Source organism: Cervus canadensis, chromosome 22 (assembly GCF_019320065.1).
Source record: "Cervus canadensis isolate Bull #8, Minnesota chromosome 22, ASM1932006v1, whole genome shotgun sequence".
In the NCBI taxonomy this organism is placed as follows: domain Eukaryota; kingdom Metazoa; phylum Chordata; class Mammalia; order Artiodactyla; family Cervidae; genus Cervus; species Cervus canadensis.
The window spans coordinates 11,375,822-11,399,299 of record NC_057407.1 but is presented as its reverse complement, the minus strand read 5'-3'; the positions used below and the strand labels follow the sequence as shown (position 1 = coordinate 11,399,299).

At 47.4% G+C, this 23,478-nt stretch overlaps 1 protein-coding gene across 1 annotated transcript in view; it reads right to left on the bottom strand.

The window, feature by feature from the left end:
• Nucleotides 1-1,559: 1,559 nt before the first annotated feature.
• RAD54L2 (RAD54 like 2) overlaps nt 1,560-23,478 on the bottom strand; it is a 90,279-nt gene continuing 68,360 nt past the window's right edge. Inside the window, exons 11-22 of the mRNA XM_043441909.1 lie at nt 22,886-23,063; nt 21,508-21,759; nt 21,174-21,292; nt 19,809-19,927; nt 17,511-17,610; nt 16,579-16,784; nt 16,000-16,172; nt 15,307-15,503; nt 12,786-12,985; nt 11,158-11,247; nt 8,826-8,918; nt 1,560-7,385 (exon numbers count right to left, since the gene is read on the bottom strand). Of these exons, the coding sequence (XP_043297844.1) occupies nt 6,391-7,385; nt 8,826-8,918; nt 11,158-11,247; nt 12,786-12,985; nt 15,307-15,503; nt 16,000-16,172; nt 16,579-16,784; nt 17,511-17,610; nt 19,809-19,927; nt 21,174-21,292; nt 21,508-21,759; nt 22,886-23,063 (2,722 nt within the window). The 3' untranslated portion in view covers nt 1,560-6,390. The remainder of the gene's footprint in view (nt 7,386-8,825; nt 8,919-11,157; nt 11,248-12,785; nt 12,986-15,306; nt 15,504-15,999; nt 16,173-16,578; nt 16,785-17,510; nt 17,611-19,808; nt 19,928-21,173; nt 21,293-21,507; nt 21,760-22,885; nt 23,064-23,478) is intronic.

Below are 23,478 nucleotides of genomic sequence, written 5' to 3'. Positions count from 1 at the left end.
CTTGAGGACAGCTTCAATCTTCAGCTGGTATCTTTGAGGAACTACAAAAACAACAAAGCATTCTTCCAGAGCCCCAAAGATAAAACCTCACCCTCCTGAGAGGCCCAGTCCTGCAGTGGAGGGGATAGGGCAGGGGACAGCTCTGCTCATAAGCTTGTCTACATGACAGGCAGGGTCAAGAGCTACTTTGGTGCTCCTCACACAGAGGATTGGTTTGGGAAGTGAATTATTTTTGGAGGGGATCCCACTATACTAGCAAAGGGCAGACTGACACAGAGGCACTTGTAGCTGGTTTTTTTTTCCTTCTACTTCACACTATTCTGTCCACCGGCAGGGAAGACTGAACCTTATCTACAGGGCTCTGGGCTAACCAGAATGGGTAGCTGACTTCTCAGAGGCGCTCGGGGCTGGGCTGGCAGGATTGTGGCAGTTCTGGTCTATTGATGGATATTAGGTAGATGATCAAACCCTCTGGGTGCCCCGAGGCAAATGGACATGAAAGCATTTCCTGTGAGACCAGGAAGGGCGGGCTACTGCCTCAGACACAGACAGCCTCTGCATGGTCAGTTCTGCTTCTCAGAAGCTGATGAACTTCTCCCAGGAAACCATTGTCTGGAGAGGCCCTTTCATCTCATCCTCTCTGTTCACTTCCTTTAGCGTGGTAGGGGAACTCCAGAGCTCCATGTCAGAGTTCAGGATGTGTCTTAGGAGCCTCAGCGCCTCTGTGGTGAGCAGAGTTAGCCTGTGACTGGGGCTGCAGGCCATCAGCCTACCAGGCTTCACTGCAGGCTGCTCTCAACAAAGCCAGCTCTGCCCTTGGTAGGATTCCTGCAAGACCTCTCCTCGCCACCAGGAGACAGTAGTCCAGGCACTCTCCACTACCCCTGGTAGCATGTCTGAGCAGAGCTGATCACCTAGCCTCTGGGATCATCTCCCTCACCCATGCTCCAGTCCGTCCTGTCTCCCAATGGCCTGTATTCTCTCAGGAGCCCAGACTTGGCCTTTGTCTCCTCTTGCCTTCCCTGTCCACAGAAGCTCTTTAACTCTCCCTTAGTAAATTCCAGACAGTGTTTCACCAAACAGGAAACAAAGCATAGACAGCCCCCTCCTTCTTCTACCTCTTCAGGTTAGTTCTCTTCGAAGCGGTGATTAGATCCTCTAATTCAGATGACAAATGGAGAATGCACATGCAATGTAAGATGCTCTCCAAACCCTGCCACCAGCCATCTCCCACCCTCTGAAGGCCAATCCCTGGCCACTCACAGGCTAGTTAGGGCTACCCCTGCAGGACTTGCCATGACTGAGGGACCAGCTAGCCTCAAGCCACTCGGAGTCAGCTTTGCTATTTCCTCCAGAGCCAGGAAATGCAGTCTTCTTCAGGTGAGCCAAGGCAGAAAAAGTGTAGTGAACTCCACAGCATAAAAAGAGCCTGCCAGCCATCTGTTCCCACCCCCAGAGGTGCTGTCTCAGCATCCACGCTGCTCTAAGTTATATCCCTTACACCATCACCCAGCCACAGAGCTGTTCAGACAATTCCTTGATTAAACAACACTGCCTTCTTCAGTTTACATTTTATTTTACAAAAAGAGAAATAAAGAAAACTGATAGGCAGTTATACTGACTTACAATTGTTCTGTTTGCTTTTTTTTTTTAAAAAAAGTGACATGAAACACAAGTAAAAATAAATACGTCATAGAAACAGCCAGTTGCCCAGTCTCTAGGGCAGGAGCACCTGCCCTGCTGAGAGAGGAGGGAAGCCCGTGATCACACCAGCAGCTAGAGCACTCAGCTACAGATGCTCCTCAAAGCCAGGCGCAGGTCCCAGGCCTCAGGGGGCGTCCTGAGGAAAGAAGACGGAAAACCAAAGCCAGGTGCCAGGTCCCTGGGGCCACCTCATCTCCCCCTGACTCCCCCTGGCAGCAGTGTGGCCTTAGTGGTTATCCATTGCGACCCCCTCAACCCACCCTGGACCCCCTTCCCCGACCCCTCTGGAGAGGGTACAGGAAAAACACAGTCGGGAAGGCTGAGGGGATTCTTCCGGTGAGTCCCCAGCCCACCCTGAGTAACACAACCAGATAAGTCAGTTTACACCCATGTGCACATAAGCACGTGTGCGCACACACACACTGCCACACACACACACACACACACACACAACCTGGACTGAGCTCTCTTCCAGGGGAGGGCCCTAGGTTAGGTCACAGTATGAGGTCCCCTCTTCTGAATATTATCCCAATAGTGGTAACAGAGTACTCAAATCTCCCCCGGCCCCATCACTACAGCCTGTCTAGCTACCTCTCCCCAACACACTAGATTATGATAGCAAACAGACCTCTGAGAGAGGCAAGGAGACCAAGTCCCCGAAGCGCAGAGAAGTTGGACTCTGCCTGCTCAGCAAGTTCATTGTTAAGACTCGGGTATTCATAAAAGGACTAGAGCCAAGCCAGTGGCACAGAACACACGCGAAGGGGTCACAGTGGAATATACAGGGCAGAAGAGTCAGAGGGAGAGTCTGCAGGTGAGTGACTGGAGAGCATAACCTTCTCAGACAGACCACGAGGTGCAGATTTCTTTCTTGGGAACAGTCTGCCGAGGGCCAGAAAGTCTGCTAGGGTGGGAGTTCTCCTCTCAGGAGTTTTGGTGCAAGGAGAGTCACTGAGCTGGGTGCACAGGAGGCCACTGCTCAGAGAGGAGACACTGGGCTCCTGTAGAATCACAGGGGACTGGGAAGCACAAGGAGGTTATGAACAGAAACACAGAAACAGGAATGTAAAGCCCCAGACGACCTTCCCCCAAGGGATGAGGACTCAATTCAGAGCGATGCCAGGCATGCACAGGTAAGAGTGCCTTGCTCTGACTGCTGTGGGAGTGACAGTCCCACCCAGACTGTTAAAAGCTTGGTTGAGTGTTTCAACCTATTAGCAAAATGTTACCCCAGCTACTTGCTTCATGTCCTGGAGTGGGAAATGTTCATATTTAGTTGTGAATCACAAGTATATAGAGATTCTACACACTAGTTCCTAGGAAATAGAGTTCTAAGGACCAGAGATATCCTGAAGTCAGAAGATGCTTAAGACAGATGCTTGAGAAGCATAACTTGAGGCAGTGAGAACTCTGCAGATATCTAATTCGAAAATGATCTGGATCCAACATGGTTCACTTACTTTCTCACTTCAATGGCTAATCTGTCTCTGCTGAATTTTTATCTACAAAAATACTGAGACAGAAAATCAAACATTACTACAAGTGGTAATTCTGAATCATTACATAGTACTATACCCCCTAGATTGAGGATTTAGGCTAAACCAGACAGATGGGGCTTGAGGCCCTTGAAAACATTCTATGGAAGACAGCAGTGAGGGAAGATGGCTAACCCTGATCTCCTGCCCTCCCTCTTACCATCCTTCTCTTACTCAAGCCAGAATGGTGGGTGGACATCACCACCAAGTTGTTTCTCATCAAAGAAACAGTAAAACATCGTTCTTAGGTTCTGAGACAGCTGCTTCCCTCACACATATGTTCATATTTGGTGTGCATGCACGCCTGCCTACCTGCACACAGAGACAGCAGAAATGTCAGAGAAGTGTTTTCACGTTCATTTAAAAAAAAAAAAGGAAAACCATGGAACCAGAAGCACTCTAATTTCCCATGATCCTAGCCCTACTCTCTTATACACTGTAAGCTGCACATATCAAAGAAAACCTTGTCTACACAGGACAGCCTCCCAAAACTATGGTCTTTCCTGAGGTGAAGCAAGACTCAGCCCCTAGTACCACTGGGAAGAGGGCAGGCTTGTAATGGCGCCGAGAACACCCGTTTGCTTCCCAGTACCTTCAAAAGCCCATCCCTCCAGGGACTGATTTCAGTTCCTCGCTGGGATAGTTTCTGGATTCTCAGAGCCTGCTGCTGTGATTTCCTAGAGGCGAACACAGAAATACCCCTCCCTCCCCAAACACACACACACAATCTCTGGGATCCCAGTGCTCTGGGGCCTTAGAGGCATCATTTGTAGCCCAGGTGGTGAGTGTTCCCCGCAAATCAGAGATTCAGGCTAGCGTACTCCCTCTGCACCAGCCTCAGCTGGAGAGCCCACTCCAACTCAGCCCCTTCACCATTCATTCTTGGGATGCATCCGAGAAAGCACTGTTGGAACTGCTGTTTTAAAATTATTAAAATAATTTGCATAGCTAAATTGTAGGTCTAAGGCTTCTATGAAGAGGAGAATTAAGTGTCTGACAGGGTGCTTATGAGAACAGAGAAAGCAAGCTCCTTAAGTTCCACTTTTGGTGTAACTGAACAGTGCGCGCACACATACATATACACACACACACACACACACACACACACACACACACGCACACGCACCAGCCATCTCCTTGTCTCTTCTTGGGGATAATACCCCGGAGTGTGCTAAGACCCCCCCAACAATGGAAATGGGCTGCTCAGAAGAACTGCAGAAGCAGCTACTACTACGGGTGACCCCGCTAAGCTGCCTCCAGGGCTCAGAAGAGGCAGGCACGGCAGCTGCCCGGCCAGTGAGGAGGGACCGATGGGGAGGTGGTAAAGCTCTGAAGCCAGACAGGGCTTGTTTTCCCTAAAGAACTACCCAGCAAGGTCTCAGCAGTAGGGGCGGAAAAGCCAAAAGGAAGACAGTACTTATGCTTAAAAACTACATACCCCTCAGCCTCCAGCACTGGTGATAAGGGGAGACTCAGAATGACCGATGTGTTATGATGATTTAAGGCTTCTACAGAGGAAGGGCTCCTCCACGTTCCTTCAAAGAGGATGGAGGTAGCAGACACCAGGGCCCACACTGATCACGATAGGCTGAGGAAGCCAAGACATTTTCTGACATGAGCTCAACTGTCTGTTCTGTCAACCCAGCAGCCACCTACACCCAGCTTCACTATTCAGCGTAGAGCCTGCCTCTAAGGTAATCCCAAGAGGACACAGCTCCGAATTTGGGGTCACTTACTTCCTAATTGCAAACTCCATGATCCTAAGTTTCAATCACCATGTAATGAGTCGCATCATCGCTAATACCCAGTCACAGGATTCCCCGAACTTCCTGAGAGGCCATTTGCTGAAAACATAGTTGCTTAGTGTAGACCTTGATCAAGGCTAACTCTCTTTCCTTGGTCAATTCGCCATCCGCTGGGGATTTACTAACCAGCAGCTGTGGGGTCTTAGACATCTTAAACTTTCCCTTCCCAACATCTACCCTCCTTACCCTAACCTCCCCTCCCACCCCCCCCCCCCAAAAAAGAACCAAGACACATGAAAAGTCCAAATAATAAATAATTGCCCATAAGAAATAAATTAACATGGAGCTCTCTAATGGGGAAGGAAAGGAAAGGCCAAGAAAGGCCACCAGGACGGGCAGCTGGGGGCTCGGTTCCATCTTCGTGAAGAATGTCTTTTCTGGCCACAACTCCATGACCTCCCGCTCATACTCTGCAGTGCTTCTCCCTCCCAGCCTCGGCACACTGACAACTCTCAAGCGCCAGAAAGGGAGATCTTGCTCAGAGAAAGCTGCTGGGGAAAGAGAGATTGGTAATGCCCATTTTCTCTGATAATCTCCCCCCAGTCTTGAATCAAGTGTGGCTCTGACAACAGGGGACTTGGGTTAGCTGGGCCTGGTCTTTACCCAACTAGAAGGAAACTTGTGGTTCCCATGGCTCTTCTCCTGGGCTCACCCTGATGTTCATAGTAATAGTTGCCATGAACCACCATGCTCTGATTTCCATTTTATAAAAGATAAATTCATTTCTTAGTTTCCCCCTTAGTCCCTCCCTCCCTCCCTCCCTCCCCGCCCACCTGCACCCCTGCTGTTACATACATGTAAGTACATATACACACACATACACACACACGTACACACGCACACACACCTGGTCTGCTTCTTTCCCATCCCCTAAAAAGACCCCACTCTGCATGGAATCTCAGTCTGCCCACCCTTCGTCTCTTTCCCTCCCTCCCTCCCCTCCCCTCTCCAGACCAAGCTAAGTCACCCAGTAAGGCAGCTCTCTCGGGAGAGAATGTTCCCAAAGACAGAAATGGGATGTGAGCTTCTACCCTCAGACGGGCAAGCAAGCAAGCAGACAGCATAAGCAAGGCAGGCAGGAAGAGAGGCAGGCTGCCCTGCCCCTCCATTCCTGTTTTAGGTCCCTGATTTCCCACTATTGCTGCTCTGTTGGAATTTTTTTTTTTTTTTGCCTCTTTTGTTAAAACAGCAACAGAGCCCTGCCACCTATGGTCAACCACCCTTCTTTGTCCTCTTCCTTTCCCCTCTTGCCAAGGGCCCTATTCTCAGAAACCCCAGATTGCTGCCTTCCGTCTGGGTGGGTGACCTGCTGGGGGCCCCGAGTGAGGTGGAGAGGGGATCCCCAGCTATTTCCCAGTGACCTCTATTACATCATCATCCTTATCCTCATCATCATTGGAGCTGAACCCCACCTCAGCAACCTCATGAGAGTCAAATGGAGGCACCTGGGACCGGAGGAGGCCACCGGCTGGGTAGCCTGCGTGTGGGGATATGTAGCCGGGGTAGACAGACATGCCCCGTGAAAGGTTGCTGGGCAAGACAGGGGAAGGAAAAGGCGCGAACATCCTTGGCTCGGACAGGAGTGGCTGTGAGAATGGGAGTGAGTAGCTGGGGAGTATCCCTGTTACAGAGGGGTTGAGCATGAAGGAGGGGTTGCTGGCAGTGACTGAGGTAGCCGTGGAAGAGGAACTGACGGGGCCTGCCGGCACCAGAGGGTCAGTAGTCACTGGGAACACCAGGCGGGCATCTGCCAGCAAATTGGACAGCTGGTAGTAGGAGGGGGTACTGCCCATGAACAGGGAGTTCTCCCCAGCCTGGGAGGTGAAGGGGGGGGTGAGGTTATGGTTTAAGGAGACGGGTGGCACGGCAAACCCGCCAGAAACTGGATACCCGTGTTCATACGGCTGCACGGGAGCTGGCAGATGGCCCTTCCTGGACCGCCGGCGGGCTGACTCCTGGGCAGCAGGTGGGGTGGCCAACTTGCGCTTGTGGCCCCGTAAGTCCAACACTGGGTGCCTATCACCACAGGGCTGGCCGGTCACCAGGAGGGAACTATTGAGGCAATGACCCCCGTGTCGAGGCTCAGTCCCGAGGGCTGTCCCAGGAACAGCACTGCCGTCCACAAGTGGAGCCGGGGGGCCAGGCAGGGCGGCACTGGAGCTTGGGGAGCTCTGGCGGGACTCTCGGGCAGCAGCCACATCCGCGTACTGCTGGAGCTCGCTGATGATCTCCGGGCTGTCTGGAGAGACGGGCCGGGCCAGCCCCTCGGGGTCGGGGGCTTTAGGTGATGAGGCACTGTGTCTGCCATTGCTTGTAGACTCGAGAGAAGGCCCCTGGGAACCTGGGGACAAAATGCAGGTGACTGAGAACCAGAATGGCCAGGGAGGGATGGAGGGGATAAGACAAAAGTCCACTGGGGAAAAACCCTGTCCTGTGGTTCTCAAAATTCAAATAGTTTCATGTGCAAACAACATCACTTAGTCAACTTTTCCCAGTCACAAAGAAAGAAGTCTTTCGATCTAGGAAATAAGTCCATCCAAGTAAAGACTTGTAACCTCGCTGTACCTCAGTTCCCTGTAAAACTCCACCAAGGTGAATCCTATGAAATAATGGATATGAAATGCCAGATCATCCTTTCAGTCAGACACTTTCTGGGGACAAAGATGGTCAGTGCCCATGATGGGAAAAAAGAGGAAAAGGAAGTTTAAAAAGCAGTCTATCCTGGTTAAAAACAAAACAAAATCCATGGCCATGAAAGATGACTGGTACAACTAAATCTAAACCGGCAAGAGTGGTAGATAATATTACAGAATTGTTAAACTTTTTTTTAGTGTGATTATGGTGCTGTGATTAGGAGGAGTATACCTTAATCTCAGCAAATGTGTACTGAAATATTTAGGGGTGAAATGACATGATGTCTTCAACTTACAAATAGTTCAAATAATAGGAAAGGAGAGAAAGGAAAAAGTTTCTGAAAAAGGTATCAGCCACCGGATCGAGCTGCAGGGTACATGGGTGCTTATGGTTCTGTTCTTCAGCTTGTCTGGTGTCTTGACAATTTCCATGATAAAAGCTGAAAGCAAGAGCAGTCTCGTCTCACACCGCACGGTGGGAGGATAAGTGGGAGCCACTCCCCTAGTTAGAGGGGACTTTTGCAAGAGTTCCTAATGTTGTTCATGTACCACATGTATACTCTTTGACCTGGCAATCCGATTTCTAGGAATTTTTCCTATAGATACACCCATGTGACTGTGAACCAGAAGTGTAATGGAGGAGTACAACAATCTAAAGGTCCAGGAACAGGGAACCCAGTAATGCACCGTGTTATACCCATCTAACTGCATCTTGTGTAAACCTTCACCGAGGAACATCTCAAGGAAGGATAAGGAACAAGCAATGAGATGCACCAGTGAGTGAAGAAAAGAACAAACAGTATATTATAGTAAGTGTAGCATTTGTTTTCAAAATACAAAGTTACATACATATATAGTATGTATATACCATATATTGTTTTAATATACACACATGTGCACATACATATCCCTGTACCATGTATATGTATAGAGTATCTCTTGAGAAAAAAACAAAAAACAGGAATAAGCACTTCCAGGAAGGAGCAACAGATGGCTGGGAGTATAAAGGAAGACAAACTTCTCCCTTTACTCCTTTTGGAAATCTTTGAATTGTGAACCACGTATACATTATCTACTCAAAAAATAGTTAACAAAACCAACCTGTCAAAAATGCCACATAGGTCAATGGAAAGTAGAAGCCACTATACCTGAGGCAGCCATCCGACCATCTTCAGGGGCCTTTGGTTTGCCAGTCGCCCGGACAGCAAAGATTCGCCCATCACTGGTACGGATGTATGTCCCTAAGGAGAAGCATGAGGAAGACCATGAGGAGCAGATATGCAATATAGCCAGCCCTGGGAACTCCAGGCTTAGCCACTGTGGGCTCAGAAAGAGCTATGAAAGTGGTTTCACACTCTCTCTCAAAATCCCTGAAGTGAGGAGTTGGATGACTGAGCTGTGGACCCAATATTACTCATTTACTCCACAAACACTGACTGTGTGACTAACATACACCAGACACTGTTCCAGATACTGAAGTATACAAGACAGAAAAGGGCCCTGTCTCATGGAGCTTGACTCTGGACGGGGAGACACACAGTTATACTAGAAAATATCAGGAAAGGGTAAATGCAATGAAGGAAATTAACTGGGTGCTGTGAAAGACAGTAAGTTGGCTCCCTCTGTTCTGGCCCAGGTCCTCCAGTCTAGGTCCTCCTCTTGATTGGGGAGGAAGCAGCCTCACTGCCTCAATAACCGCCCTCCCTTGGTAGGAATAAATCAAGATGGGCATTCTATTCCCACGTGGCACTAGTCAACCTTCCCTTGGTCTTGGGCATGTCTTCTGATCTAGTTCTTGGTGCCAGGGCTGCCTCTTGGCCAGAGGTCAGCAAATTTTTTTCTTAAAGCATCAGTTGGTAAATATCTTTGGCTTTGTGAGCCAAAAGGGCTCTGTTGCAACTACTCAACTCGGCTGCTACAGCATGGCAGCCGGGCATGGCGGTGCTCCAAAGACCTTTATGGACACTGATATGTGAATTTCATATACTTTACATGTCACAGAATAAATACTCTTTGATTTTTTTTCCAACTAACTGAAAATGACTGAAGATATAAAACCCATTCTTAGCTCATAAGTACAGTAACAGCATGCAGGCAAGATCTGGCCTTTGGGCCACAGTCTGCATACCACCCCCTCCTCTCAGCTCTAGGCTAGGAAGAACCCAGTAAGTGGACTGTGGACGACCTTCTCTGGGTATCATGTATTTCACAGCATCTTTTTCCTGAAACTAAGGGTGCTTTAACCCAACAGAGACTAGGGCAAAATCTCCTTACTAAACAAAGACCCTCAAGGAGCATCATAGACCACAAGGTGACATGAAATATAGGCTTCAACTGTGTTCTGACACCAGCCCAGATTTCTCCAGAAATCCCATCTGGAGAACTTCACGAGCCCAGAGGCAGCAGACTTTTCAAATGACCACACTCAAAAATTCTGTCATGTAACCCAGGGTATACTAATTCACCCACCCACTACATTTCCTCGTTGGAGATGTCTACCTCATTCTAGTCAAGTAGGTAAGACAGCACAGTGATATATGTGTTTGCTTATAACCTATTCCATAGCTCATTCCCTCTAATTTTGGCCACCCCATGTGCAGTGTAACTGCCAGACATTAAGCTTTTGATTGCCAAGACATCCATTTCAAAGACATCCATCTTGGATAACAAACTGCCAGCTGTCAGGCACAGCACTAGCTAAACTACGAGATAAGGCACCTGGCTGCTCTCACCCTTGAAAAGTTCCTTATTAGAAAGCCTGGGGTAACCTAGGTAAGTAATCCTTGAGTGATTCTCGCCTTTCCCTTCCCACACACCAATTCCCACTTTTAAGTTTTAAATTCACCAATAAAGAGTGAACCTGTGAAACCCTAGCCACTTTTGGACCCTAATAAGACAGAGACCCAAGCCCACACATTGACTCTCTACCTACCACCTTCCTGTGTGGCCCTGGAGTATGCTGTGTGCCCTAGAGGACCTGTGAGTAATAAGCCTTGTGTTTCCAAAGTTGCCTGATGGTTGTAGCTGAGGTGCATCCTGCCATCGTAATAAGAAAAACAAGGGCTGGTCCAGTCACAACACTGGCTCTGAGGAAAGGTATGTGGGGATGGCCACAAGTAGTACAGGACCAGACGGCTGTCTCAGGCATTCCTAGCCGATACTATTGACAGGTTGAGACCAACACAGAACAATGTGTCTATCCAGACCCACTCTGAGAGTCTCCATAAAGAAGATGGCAAAATACAGGAAGGCAGGGACCACAACGCCTTTCTTTTAAGCCACTGACAGCTATCCTTTGAGCCCACCCCAAACCGGCTAAGCTCCTAGAAATGTCATTTTCTCAGGTTTCCCCCACATTCCCCCACTCTTATAGGATGACTCCTATCCCTGCTCCAGCTCAAGCCATGTGTCCTGATTCTGCTGGCCAGCCCACCACTCTCAACCAAAGAGACGGGAGAGGCTCCTCAGGCAGGTGCTCACCTTTCGTCCCACGGATGATGTGGATGCTCTCGCCAGCATTAATTCTTGCCTGTACATCTGTGGAGCTGTTGAGCCCAGGAATAACAATATCTAGTGAAGACACAGACCTCAGATTTAGATTACATAGGGCCTGACTGAAGAAGGGGGAGAAAAGGCCAAGTTCGCATCCACCCCCTGATCCTCAAGGGTTTTCCTAAAGCATCCCAGTGGAGCAGAGGTCAGAACCAAGGAAGGGGAAGCAAGCAGGGCTGCTCACAACTGCCTCAACAAAGAATACTTGAAAACAAAACACTTTTCAGAAACCTGATCGTCCTTCTCATCAATTTTCCTTGCTTTAATTTAAAAATCATAGAGTTTTTGGTTTAGAAAGTTTCAGTTAAAAAAAAAAACGTTTCCATTCAAATGGTTATTTCTATTTTCTTTCTCCTCCCTAAGCAATTTGCATGTATCTGCTCCTATCACTTTAGGCTCCAAGAGGCCACACATCTTCCTTGCTGATATTACTCCTCACCTAACTAAAGAATGAAGAGTATTTTCAAGAATCAGCAGAAAAAAAAAAAAAAGAATCAGCAGAGACGTAGGATTATGAGAGGCTGTCTCTCCCTTTTTTTTTTTTGGCCGTGCCACATGGCATGTGGGATCTTAGTACCCCAACCAGGGATTAAACCGGTACCCACTACAGTACAAGCACAGAGTCTTAACCACTGGACCGCTCAGGAAGTCCCGAGAGGCTCTATCTTTGTTTTTAACTTGTTTCCAAAGAAGTTTTTTTCAACTATGAATATCTTTTAATTTTCACACTCAAAAAAACCAATTAAGATATTTTCATTAAAATGAATTGTCATGAATATTTCTAGATAACAAGATGAAAAACAACATCATGAGGTGCTTTCCTTCCCAGTTACTCTGAACCACAGAATCAACTGTGGGGATGAATGCGCTGCCCACCTCTGACCGCTGGCCCCTCATGCTCGATCCACATTAAACTTACAAAGAACAAAACAAGGTCTTTAACTAAGGACGTTGAGAGCTGTCCTTCATACCCAGCTGACCTGACAAGTCGGGCAGGACTCAACACACTGACACCTCACTCTGAAGACCAACCCTATGTCCAGTGACATTCCCACAATCTCTAGTGTTCAGTGTCCATCCCACCCACCACATTCAATAAAACCCAGTTCTGTGTTGCTACTCTTAAGATATTTTATTAGAATAAATATTCTTCATGATTAGGGACTGCTGCCTTCTCTACTTCTACTTAGAGTGCCAATGTAGTATTGCCTAGAATGCAGACATTGTTTAATCAATACTTCCTGAATGAACAGAGGGATTCCCTGGTGGCTCAGATGGTAAAGAGTCTGCCTGCAATGTGGGAGACCTGGGTTCCATCTCTGGGTTGGGATGATCCACTAGAGAAGGAAATGGCAACCCACTCCAGTATTCTTGCCTGGAAAGTCCCAGGGATGAAGGAGCCTGGCAGGCTACAGTCCATGGGGTTGCAAAGAGTCGGAAACAACTGAGTGACTTCACTTTCTTGGACTTTCCTCATAGCTCAGTAGGTAAAGAACCTGAACAAAGGAATTTTAAAAGGGACAGCACCCCTCGAAGAGAACTCAGGAGCTCCCAACCTGTTGTGGTGACCACCTTCTGCACAAGGACTCCTGCACGCTGCAGGTAGTTGATCGGGAAGTTCATAGCTGGGTTTGTGCTGGAGGCAGAGCTTACACTGCCTCCCAGCGGGACATGCCGTGGCATCATGGGGATCGGGGTGGACTGTACAGGACGAACACTGGCCACGGGCTTCTCATCACTCTTCAGGGTTGGCTGCCTAGGAGAGAAAGACAAGCACACTAAGAGTTTGGCAAAACAGCCCTTACTTACCTTTCTGCAAGACTGCTGAGCCTCTCCAGACTTCCCCATTCTATAGCCAGAGAGCTGCTGACAGAAGGATCAAAAGAAGCCGCAGGGTATGGTCAATTAAAAAGGAGACTAGAGACAGAGCAGAGACAGACACAGCGAGGGATAAAGCCTCTCGGTGTCTAAGAAGAATCAGATGTCAGTGGAATAATGTCTTTTTGGAAATGTGAGGTGACATCTGCTCCTCTAGAATTGGGACTGACTGTCTACATACATCAGGAATTTGTCCTTAGAAGTCAGGAAGAGGCAAAGAGTCATGGTGGGGGATGAGGGGCACACGGGTGCATGGTGCATGCTAACTTCAAGACAAATGGGGACAAATGGGTGGAATTTTCCTACTCACCAAGAAAAAAAGGCCACATGACATCACATGTGCTGGTGACCTTGAGACCATCTGTCCAACATTAACCATCATTACCCTCTGAATCCTCAAGTTTCGGTAAGTAAGGCAGACACCTCTCTCCTCTGCATTCCTTTTCAACGGGCTCTGGGGCCAGTCCCCAAAACGGCCCTACAGTCACAGCCACCACAAAAGCAGAAGCAGGAGAAACGCTGCACAGAAGTCACGCTTCTAAGTGGCACACGGCTGTGGCCAGCCTGAGCCCTGGCAGTGCATCTTTTACCACCAACATGCCAAAACGCATTCCTCATGCTTTACCTTCCTTTCAGCTGGATGTTGGTACCTTGAGGAAGCTACTCATTTAAGGGTTCTGAAATTAAGTCCCTGTCTCTGAGCTTTCTAAAGTCTGTGGTCTTTAGTTCTGGGAAAGAGACCCTCTGGGACTGGTATAAGTTCTTCCTCATCTGACTGAAAACTGGCACATGAAAGAACACACTTTTATGCCACACTGCGGCTGGAGTAGGCCTCCAGAAGTGCTCAATCACTGCTCTCAGGCTGCCTTTGGGCAACCCCTGGGGCCCTGTGGATGGCCGAGATAGGCCAGAGAGCACAGCACCCTCACTGGGGTCTGGGGCCCAACTCAGATATCAGCGGGACTCAGGAATCTAGCCCAAGGCCAAGGCTAATCTGCAGAGGCTAAGGCTAGGCATTTGGGTGGGAAGGCCTCCTCACATGTACCCAGATGGAATAAGGAATCAGCAGGATCAAATGCTGTGAGAGGCTGATGCCCTCTCCAGGGCTGCAGTTGGGCTAGAAAAGGAGCTGACATCTCCTTACAGCCCAGCCCATTTGTCACACCTTGCCTGCATATGGTTTTTCTCCCACTGGGTTCAGACTTAGTCCATTCCTGTTGTTACAAGGAAAAGCCCAGAAAAGAGAAAGAAAACGGGTAGAGGACAAGAGAGGAGAATGTGAGCGGCAACAGTATCTTGAAAAATGACACAGAAATAAAGTCTGAAATCTTTGAAAAGATAGTAGTTTTCTACTCTGAAGCATCTTACACATAAAAATTAGCAAATTTTATCACCAAAGTTTAGTCATATAAAATCTTACATGGCTTCATTCAGTTCTTTTAGAAGCTCATTTGGCAAGCTTTTTTTTTTTATTAAACATGGAACATTCAAAAGAAAAAATTCTAAAATCTATCCCTCTTAAAATAATTACTAGTATCTTTAACTCAAGATAATCAAACAATGTAAAAATGCAAACCAAGCAAGTAGGAAGCTGATGTGATAAAGGCTATGAAGTACTCTGTCTTCTACTGAGAAGGAAAAAAAAAAGGTACTGATAACTATTCTATAATTTCCTACAAAGAGCCTCTGTCCCCACTTAGCAATTGGCTTCCATGCTGTTCCTATCCTAACAGTTTTGGAAACTGTACTCAAGAAAAAGATCTTTTTGCTCAGGAATAAGGCACAGACACAGAATGAGATCCCATTAAGAGCACTGGAATTCCTTGAGTATGACTCAAGACCCATAGAAGACCTGGCCTTCACTCTTGAACTTCACTGCGAAATGAGGGGTAGGACCAAGGCGCTGCAGATAGCAGGTGGCTGTGTGGGAGGCCTGGGAGTCTGTGTTAGGGGAAGCTGTGCCTCCCCGGGGGGCCAGAAGGACTCTCCTGAGTCACAGGACCAGCAGCTCACTGTTCCAGCCAGAACCACTTAAAACACTAGGGCTGCAGAACTGCAGCACCTCATCCAAGAGCAGAACCTGTCCGTTCAAGGCAGCCTAAGAGCAAGTTGTAGGCCTCCTTTTATTTACAAAAGGAACCAGCTGAGAGGTCTGGGCCTGGCCCAACAGCAGACCTTCCTCCCTTTTCAGTGACTCACCAGTTTCTCTGACTGAAGGCGGGGATGCTGGTCAGGCTCTGGTCGCTGGCCGGGTAATACTGTGCATATGATGGGCGGGTATAGGGGACCGATGTTCGTTTGTCCTCCTCGTAGCTCTTCTTTGCTGCTTTTTTCTCAGCCTTGGTCAGCTTGTGATCCTTTCGGTTAAGGAGCAATGACTCATGCTCAAAAGGCTCCTGGGGACACAGGAGGATGTTAATTTAATTACCAGTCTTTGTACCAATATGAATGATATACAAAAAGCCTCACTTTGAAACCAAGGAAGAGCTGGCTGTCTACAGTACTTAGCAAAGTGCCTGCTCTCAGACTCACAGGCACATTAACTCTTTCTGTCAAAAGCATAAATTCTCAACTCTAACCTGGCACCAGCTTTAGACAACCTACGTCTGCCTTCAAAAGAAGGGGAGGGTTCAGAGAATCACCAGACTACATTTTCAGAACTTCTTTTGGCTAGGAAAACTCACCATGGCCAAATTATCCTCATGGCTGAGTTCACACTGCTAGGATGAGACAAGGTAGGATAGGTGATGGGGAGAGGGGAGGGGGACTGTCTGGGGCAAGGAAAAGAACCAGCTAAATTAATCTGCACAAAATAAAATTGTGGATGAAGGAATCAGACAAGCCTCCCTCAGCAGAGAGTGCAGTACTGGGACACGTGCACCAGGGTCCCACCTTGGTGATGAGGTGAGGGTATTTCAGACAGGCAAGTTGTAGGACTGGCTCCTTGATCCCCTTAATGTTCAAGGATGTTTGGGGAGCTGGCTCCTTCTCCACGAAGTGCAGTAGGTTCTCCACCTCCTTTCGAGTAAAATTCAGCATTGGATTGAGATCATCCACCACCCGATCTAGAAGGGAAAAGGGAGAAGACATAGAGGAAGTCAGTTCTCGGCAAAGGAGACCACAAAAGCACTGCTCCAAAGACTGGCAGAGAGAAGAGACATGGTGGGTGGCATAACTGTTACTAATATCTAAAACACCACAGGCCACCCCATACCTAAAAGTCAAAGAGCAGGTCTGAGACTCTCATGAAACAGAAATATCTTAAGAGATATCTGCATAACCAGGCTCAGCTCTTATCGTTAAATCCATCTTCAACAATTTGAGCTAACTGTCCTCATAAGCAATTATTTGCATCAGAAATCGAAAGCCTGCTTGTGTTTCCTCATCCTGCCCCTCTCCTCCCCTCCTTTGATACAATTAGAATGGTAGTCTGTATAAATGTGCCTCTTCTGAGCCTGAAAGATGGCCCACCTGACATGCCCTGCTTCGAAATCTGACGGTCATAGATCTTCTTTTCAAGGGTGAAATCAGCCACAAGGCGATAGATGTGACAGGGCTTTTTCTGGCCATAACGGTATACCCGACACACAGCCTGAGCATCATGGCAAGGGTTCCAGGAAGCGTCGAACACCACCACTCGGTTGGCACCGATCAGATTCACGCCCAAACACCCAGCCCTTTAAAACACAAGCCAATAAACATAGAAAGTGATTAAAGATAGTTCTCAGATAGGTTTTACCCCCTGTGACTCCTACCTGAATATCATCCTCTTTATCCTAAGCAGAACATATTAGAGGATTCTGCTAAAGAACAGTACCTTCCTCAGGCACTGAAACAGTGCCCTGAAAGTCCAACACAGAAGTGCCTACCAGCTCAGAAAGAAAATCCACTCTCCCACCCTCCTGTGATGAGTGAGAAGTGATGTTACTGAGCCAGGGGAAGTGTCTGTGTACCAATGTTTCTGATGTGTTTGGTCTAACAGCTTGGGAGAATGACTGGTTTATATCCTATCAAGGGCATTCTGATGCAGAAGGCAGCACAGCCTTCAAGCTGCTTGGCATGAGACAAATAATGCCATCAGTCTTTTATAGTTACACTGCACTTTGTACTTATTAAAGCACTTTCACATTCATCACATCATCTAAGCCTCAGAACAGTCCTGAGAGAAAAGCTAATTATGACCACTGTGAATGAAAGTCTCAGAGAAATTCATGACACTATCACTATTGCCCTTCAAACAAAATTTCCTTTGGGGCCCCCCTCCTCTCACCTCAAAAACAAGTCACAAATCTGAGATCTCTATCTCTTCTGACAGAACTTGGATAAGCCTTTGGGGTTCAGGCCCGTGTGGCCAAATGCCCTGAATGCAGCCCTCTGACTTCCCCATTTCAGGATCCACTCACCTTGTGGAGAGAAGGAACAGCCAGGTGGTGAGGTTGCTGGGATCATTGAACTGATTAATGAGCCGCTCCCTCTCAAAGGCAGGGGTGCTACCATCTAGCCCTAGGACAGAAGGAAACAAACAAGAAATGGACAGATGAGGACAGGGATACACAGAAAAATCAACGGGCAAATGGATTTTTAAAGCAAAACAAGATAACAAACACTACAGTGCTCAGATTCCATGCTCTGGACATTCCGTGGGCACCTACCATGAGACCCAGGCATCTATAAACTGTGTTTCTCCCTTTAGTACCTTGGGTCAAATCTAAGGCCAAGGTTCCTAGATTTCAGAGTGCATAAGAATCACCCTAGTTAAGGAAGCCTGGTAAGAATTGGTTTAAGGTAACTGCTCTGCCTCAGTCCTGTGAGTACAAAAGGACCAAGGGTTTTATGTTTTGATAAGGAAGGATGATGTTCCTTCACCAGGCAGGAATCCACAGTTAATAAACTCCTAAGGCTAAGGAGTTGCTTGAAGGAGACATTAAAAAAAAAACAAAAGTCTGTTCTGTACTTCTGTGTCTCTTTTTCTGTTTTGCATATAGGGTTGTCGTTACCATCTTTCTAAATTCCATATATATGTGTTAGTATGCTGTAATGTTCTTTATCTTTCGGAGAGGGAGGTGGGAGGGGGGATCGGGATGGGGAATACGTGTAAATCTATTGCTGATTCATGTCAATGTATGACAAAACCCACTGAAAAAAAAAAAAAAAAAAAAAAAAAAAAAAAAAAAAAAAAACCCAGATGATCTGGAGCAATGGGATGGGACACTGGAATGAAAGGAGGGATGCTCACAAGAAAGAGAAAAAGTAGGCTTCAGTTAAGAAACAGGAATAAGGGAGGAGGGGTTACATTTGTCACTTGGAGGAAAGCAGAGAAGGCAGCAAAGCTAAGGGCATGAAATACTACATGGAGAACTGAATTACTACTGATGTAGGAAGGCTGGTATTAACTGCCTGGTATTAGAGGCTCAACACCTCAACCTGGCTTTCAACCTGAGTTCCCACAATTTCCAAGCGCAGGTCAGCAATGATTCATCATGGGACAAGCCTACAATCAACACACGGATCTAGGCTGGCTGGAGTCTCCTCACCATCCCCTGACCCTCCATTTCTCTCAATCTTTCCTTTAGGCCAGGGCTTCTCAACAAAAGGGATTTCCCCACCCTGCTCCCCCACAGGGAACATCTGGCAATGTCTAGAGAAGGTGGGCTGTTATAACTGCATGGATGCTACTGCCATCTAGTGAGAGGAAATAGGAGATGCTGCTAACACTCCATAATGCCAAAGGCAGGCCTCTGTAACAACTGACATTGACATTGAAGTCGCTCTGTCGCGTCCGACTCTTTGAGACCCCATGGACTGTAGCCTACCAGGCTCCTCCATCCATGGAATTTTCCAGGCAAGAGTACTGGAGTGGCTTGCCATTTCCTTCTCCAGGAGATCTTCCCGACCCAAGGATCAAACCCAGGTCTCCCGCATTGTAGGCAGACGCTTTACCGTCTGAGCCACCACTGGCCCAAATGTCAATATCCGGTCAGTAAGTGCCCGAAGTCAGTAATTTTCAACTTTTTTTTTCTTTACCACCCCATTAAGGAGCCTTTAAACATTTTTTTCTCCATTCACCATGCCCTCCATTAAAGTTTCATACCACAGATATACTGTATACTATATATAATTAACTCATTATATGCATATTTATGTTTTATAATTCTAAAAGTTCCCATTTTTTTGTCCCCTCGTGACCCAAATTTCACCCTGTTAGGGACACCTTCTCCCCCAGTGAGAATACATGATCTAGGCTTGTGTTCACTGTTCTCGTGTGGCCTAGGAGGATCTTTAGGCCACAGCAGCTCTGTATATTCAATTTCTCTCCATCTTTGCAAGTTGAGTGCAAGTTCCACCTCCTCCAGGAAGCCTCTCCAAGCATCCTCACCATGTCGATTCTGTCCACTGTAGAACTCCGGTGAGGGCCATCAGTCAGTGCTACCTTAAATCTGTTCTTGCATGGCAGGGTGATGGCAGGGCGTCCGCCTTCAACATCTCTGCCCTCCTCGTACCTGGCCTAGGCTCCCCAGCCTAGTGCAGTGCCTCATACACGGCAGCTTGCTTTTAGTATCTCTCTGCTCCCTAGATAAATCACAGACCTTCCTGTGCATGTGATGGAGAATGGAGGAAGGAGGAGGAGAGAGGAGACAAGGAGAAGAAACCCTTAGGCAGACCTTGCCAAGGCTCCGCAAACAAAGCAGCAATGAACTCACGGAAGTAGCTGACGTTTCGAACCCACTTCTGTATTCCTTGGCCCTCAGCACCAGGTAGACAGGGTACTTCTCGCTTCCCTAGGAACTCCTCGATTAGAGCCAAGGTGGAAAGGCTCTGGCTGAAAGGGACACATTTGGTTCAGAAGGTTCCCAAACCCGAGGGAATCTTGTTCCCCAGTAGGCTCCCCTCTGAGAGTGAGAGCTCACGCATCCAACTACCCACAATCACCCGAGCTCATGAGGGAGAACAATCATCCACACACTTATCACTACCACCCCACCAAAAAATTCTCTAACCTATTACTTCCTTGATGGAAAAAATCCTGAGATTTAGCTTGGTGCAGAGTAACACGTAGCATCAGCATTAAAAACCAACACTGTATGAATATACATGAGATCTAATTATAGGCCACAGGCAACATTAGGATTTTACTAAGGAGACAGATCATTTAGCTGTTTCCAAGTTAAGCAGAAAGCCAGACCATAAAAGCAGCAGGACACTAGGCTTTCCCAAACTTAGAATCCCTGCTTTCTTGTCAGAGTATGTCACACATGGGAACCCCCACTCTGAGACTCCTAAGCCAGGCTCCTGCCACTTAGCTCTCACTGGAGCATGATCTAGCTGGAACAAAGGAGAAGCAATCTACTTTACACCTTTTCTCTGAGAAGTGAGGCCTTGATGGGACTCAGAGCTCTCTCAAAACTGGGAATAAATAACACCATTTATTTGGCCTTATATACAAAGCTTTTAAAAAAAGGTAGGGGGAGGCTGGGGATATAGAAGCAGATTTGACCAGAGGTCAGCAAATGTTTTCTGTAAAGGCCCAAAAGGTAAATATTTTTAGGCTTCATAGACTATACACAGTCTGTGCTACATATGTTTCTTTTTTTTAATTTTTAAATTTTTAACTAAAAAAAATTTTTTTTGCTACACTGCGCAGCTCCTATGATCTTAGTTCCTCAACCAGGATCGAACCCATGACCCCTGCAGTGGAAGAACAAAGTCCTAACACTGGACCACCAGGGAAGTCCCTGCATATGATTCTTTAAAAAAAAACACACAAAAAAATTCTTTTGAAATGTAAAAACTAGCTCTCAAGCTATACAAAAACAGGCCAGATTTGGCCTGGGTCACAATTTGAAGGATTAGACCGTGATCTCCAACATGGTAACCTAAGGCCTCAAGTTGTTCTCTGCAGAGACTGCATTGGATAAAAAAAGAAACTCTGAGAAACAAAGTACAAGCAGCCCTGGCTGCAGAGACATGGACATAAAACGGGGCTGGCGCAATCCCGGACAGTCTCAGGCTACAGGGGCTGCGTCAGTCTTTACCAAAGACACACACTAGGGAATTTCTTTTCCTACCTGAACACAAGGATCTTGTCTCCAAGCTTCACACTTTCCTCAATCAGGTGGAAAAGCAGTACCATCTTGGGAGAGTTCTCCAAGACACCAGTTTGGTAATTAGTCAAAAGGTCCTTGGCCTATAGGAGAGGAAATGAGGCAGCTTGGAGCAGGCCGTAGCCAGACTACTAGAAATACAATTCTCACCCTCAAAGGCAGTAGTAGCTCACGGGCAACCTGAACAGGTCCCTGCATAGACCTTAGCGGACAGTGCACTGTGCATGCCCCACCCTCTCCCCATGAAGGCTCTCTGCCATCCCCTTACGGCAGAGGTTGATGGATCTGCCTGACTCACCCATTCATATGTGACAATGTTGTTGCCTCGCTCCTGGAAAGGGTTGAAGCCGACCCCTTGGAGGAACTTGCTGTTGGTTGCCTCTCCCATTGAGGAGGCCAGGGCGCTGTCCTCCACCTTGCCTTTTGTTCCCTGTGACGGGCAGCGGGCACTAGTTCCCGCTGAACCAAGCTCTTCCACGTCCAGGTCTTGCTCATTGGCCAGGTTCTCCTTCTGAAGGGCTTCATACAGCACGTCGGGGTGATTCCAGATCTGAGGTTCAAGTTAAACGGGAGGTAGCACAGTGCAGAGAAAATCTAAGGGTGTCCCACAGAGTCTGGCAATAGGCACTTGCCCACACACACCTCCCACAGCACCCACTGTCACACCCAAAATTAAAGTCTCCCCAACCCCATCACAGTCAAAAAGCGTGCACATTTTCACTAACCAACTCTGATTTCCATGATACATGAATGGGAGAATTCACACCAGGAGGCATGCCAGTATGTTTGGTACATGACCAAAAAGGCTGTCATTCTTACTTAAACAAGAACATTCCTGTTTCACCATGTGAAACTGTATGAAACTATGAAACAAGACCAATCTCTCCTATGAAAAAATGTTTCTAACTTAAGATGATGATCAACTACAAATCATTTCAGGGACATTCTTGGCAGGAATTGAGAATTCCTGAGGAAAGGGGTTTGTGTTGGGGGGTGTGTGAGAAGGGTACACCAGCAACCAAAGCACCCTCACAGACCACGTCTGCTTTAGCTTCCTGGCCCTGATCTAGCAAATATTGTGAAAGTCATCTGTCCCCAGACATACACCTTCAGCTGACTTATTAGAGCAGTGGGAATAATATCCAACGAGGTTAGTTGAGAGCTGTTAAAGAAACAGATCCCTCGTGAGGCAACTAAGAGCATCTAGCCAGGTCAAAGACAAGCTAGGGTTGGCCCAGTGCTAAAGATACTTAGGCTTTGCTGTCCCCAAACCATCTCAAGAATTATCAGAATGAAATAGATCTCAACCTGATTAAACACAGAATCAAATGGAAGGTATGCCTAATAACGTGCGTGTCTAAGCTATACATTTCTTGAATCCTGATTATGCTAGCAGTCAAAAACTCTGTCCCACAATGTTCCTCCAATCACTCCATGTCTCAGTTGAAAAAAAAATCAGTGAGAAAGGGATTGATTTCTCCAGTTTGGTGTAAGAAGCTGTGCAGCTGCACAACTTCAAGGGGCACCATTTACATTATAGTCTACGAGCTGCACTCCAGGGAACTGCTGTGCCTCAGAGCCCTCAGTGCAGTGGACTTCTTCCTTTATCAAGGATTCCCTTGGGACCATGAGCATCCTTAGTCTGTATCTTAGTATTCCCTGAGGCCTCAACACACCTTGCAGCACACACAGAAAGCCTTGAGAGGGTTTAGCCCCAGCCAGCCGCTGCTACCACAGTCCCGGAAGCGGTCCATGAACTGTGTGTACAAATCTCGCTGAATCTGAGAGAGCCGCACCAGGATCACATTTTCTTCCTTGGCGGGGAGGTGAATCTTCAGCACAGTGTGGCCCCTCCTACAAAGGTACAGAGCAGAATTGAAAGGCAGTGTGGCCAGGAGGTGTCAGTGCAGGATAACAACAGAATCCTGCATTGGCGCCACACATCCTTCTTTAGGACCTCAGCAGTCACAACAGCCTTGTAATAATGAGGACTGGCTCAGCAACCAGCAGCAAGAAACTTCTTTTGAGGATAAAAACTAAAGCAAAGAGGCAGAGTGACCTGTTCCGGGTGACTGAATGAGAGACAGAGACTCGGGGAACTCCAGGTTCTTAACCTGATCTAGGGCTGCTTCTCTAAGCTTTCTCCACACACACCGTCTTCACACAGAAAAGCAAGGGAATGCTTCAGGCTGGCCAAAGCTTCATCTTCCAAGATGCTGAAACTGGTGAGGTCTTTCCCCTGAAAACCATTTTACTCTTTCACTCAAGT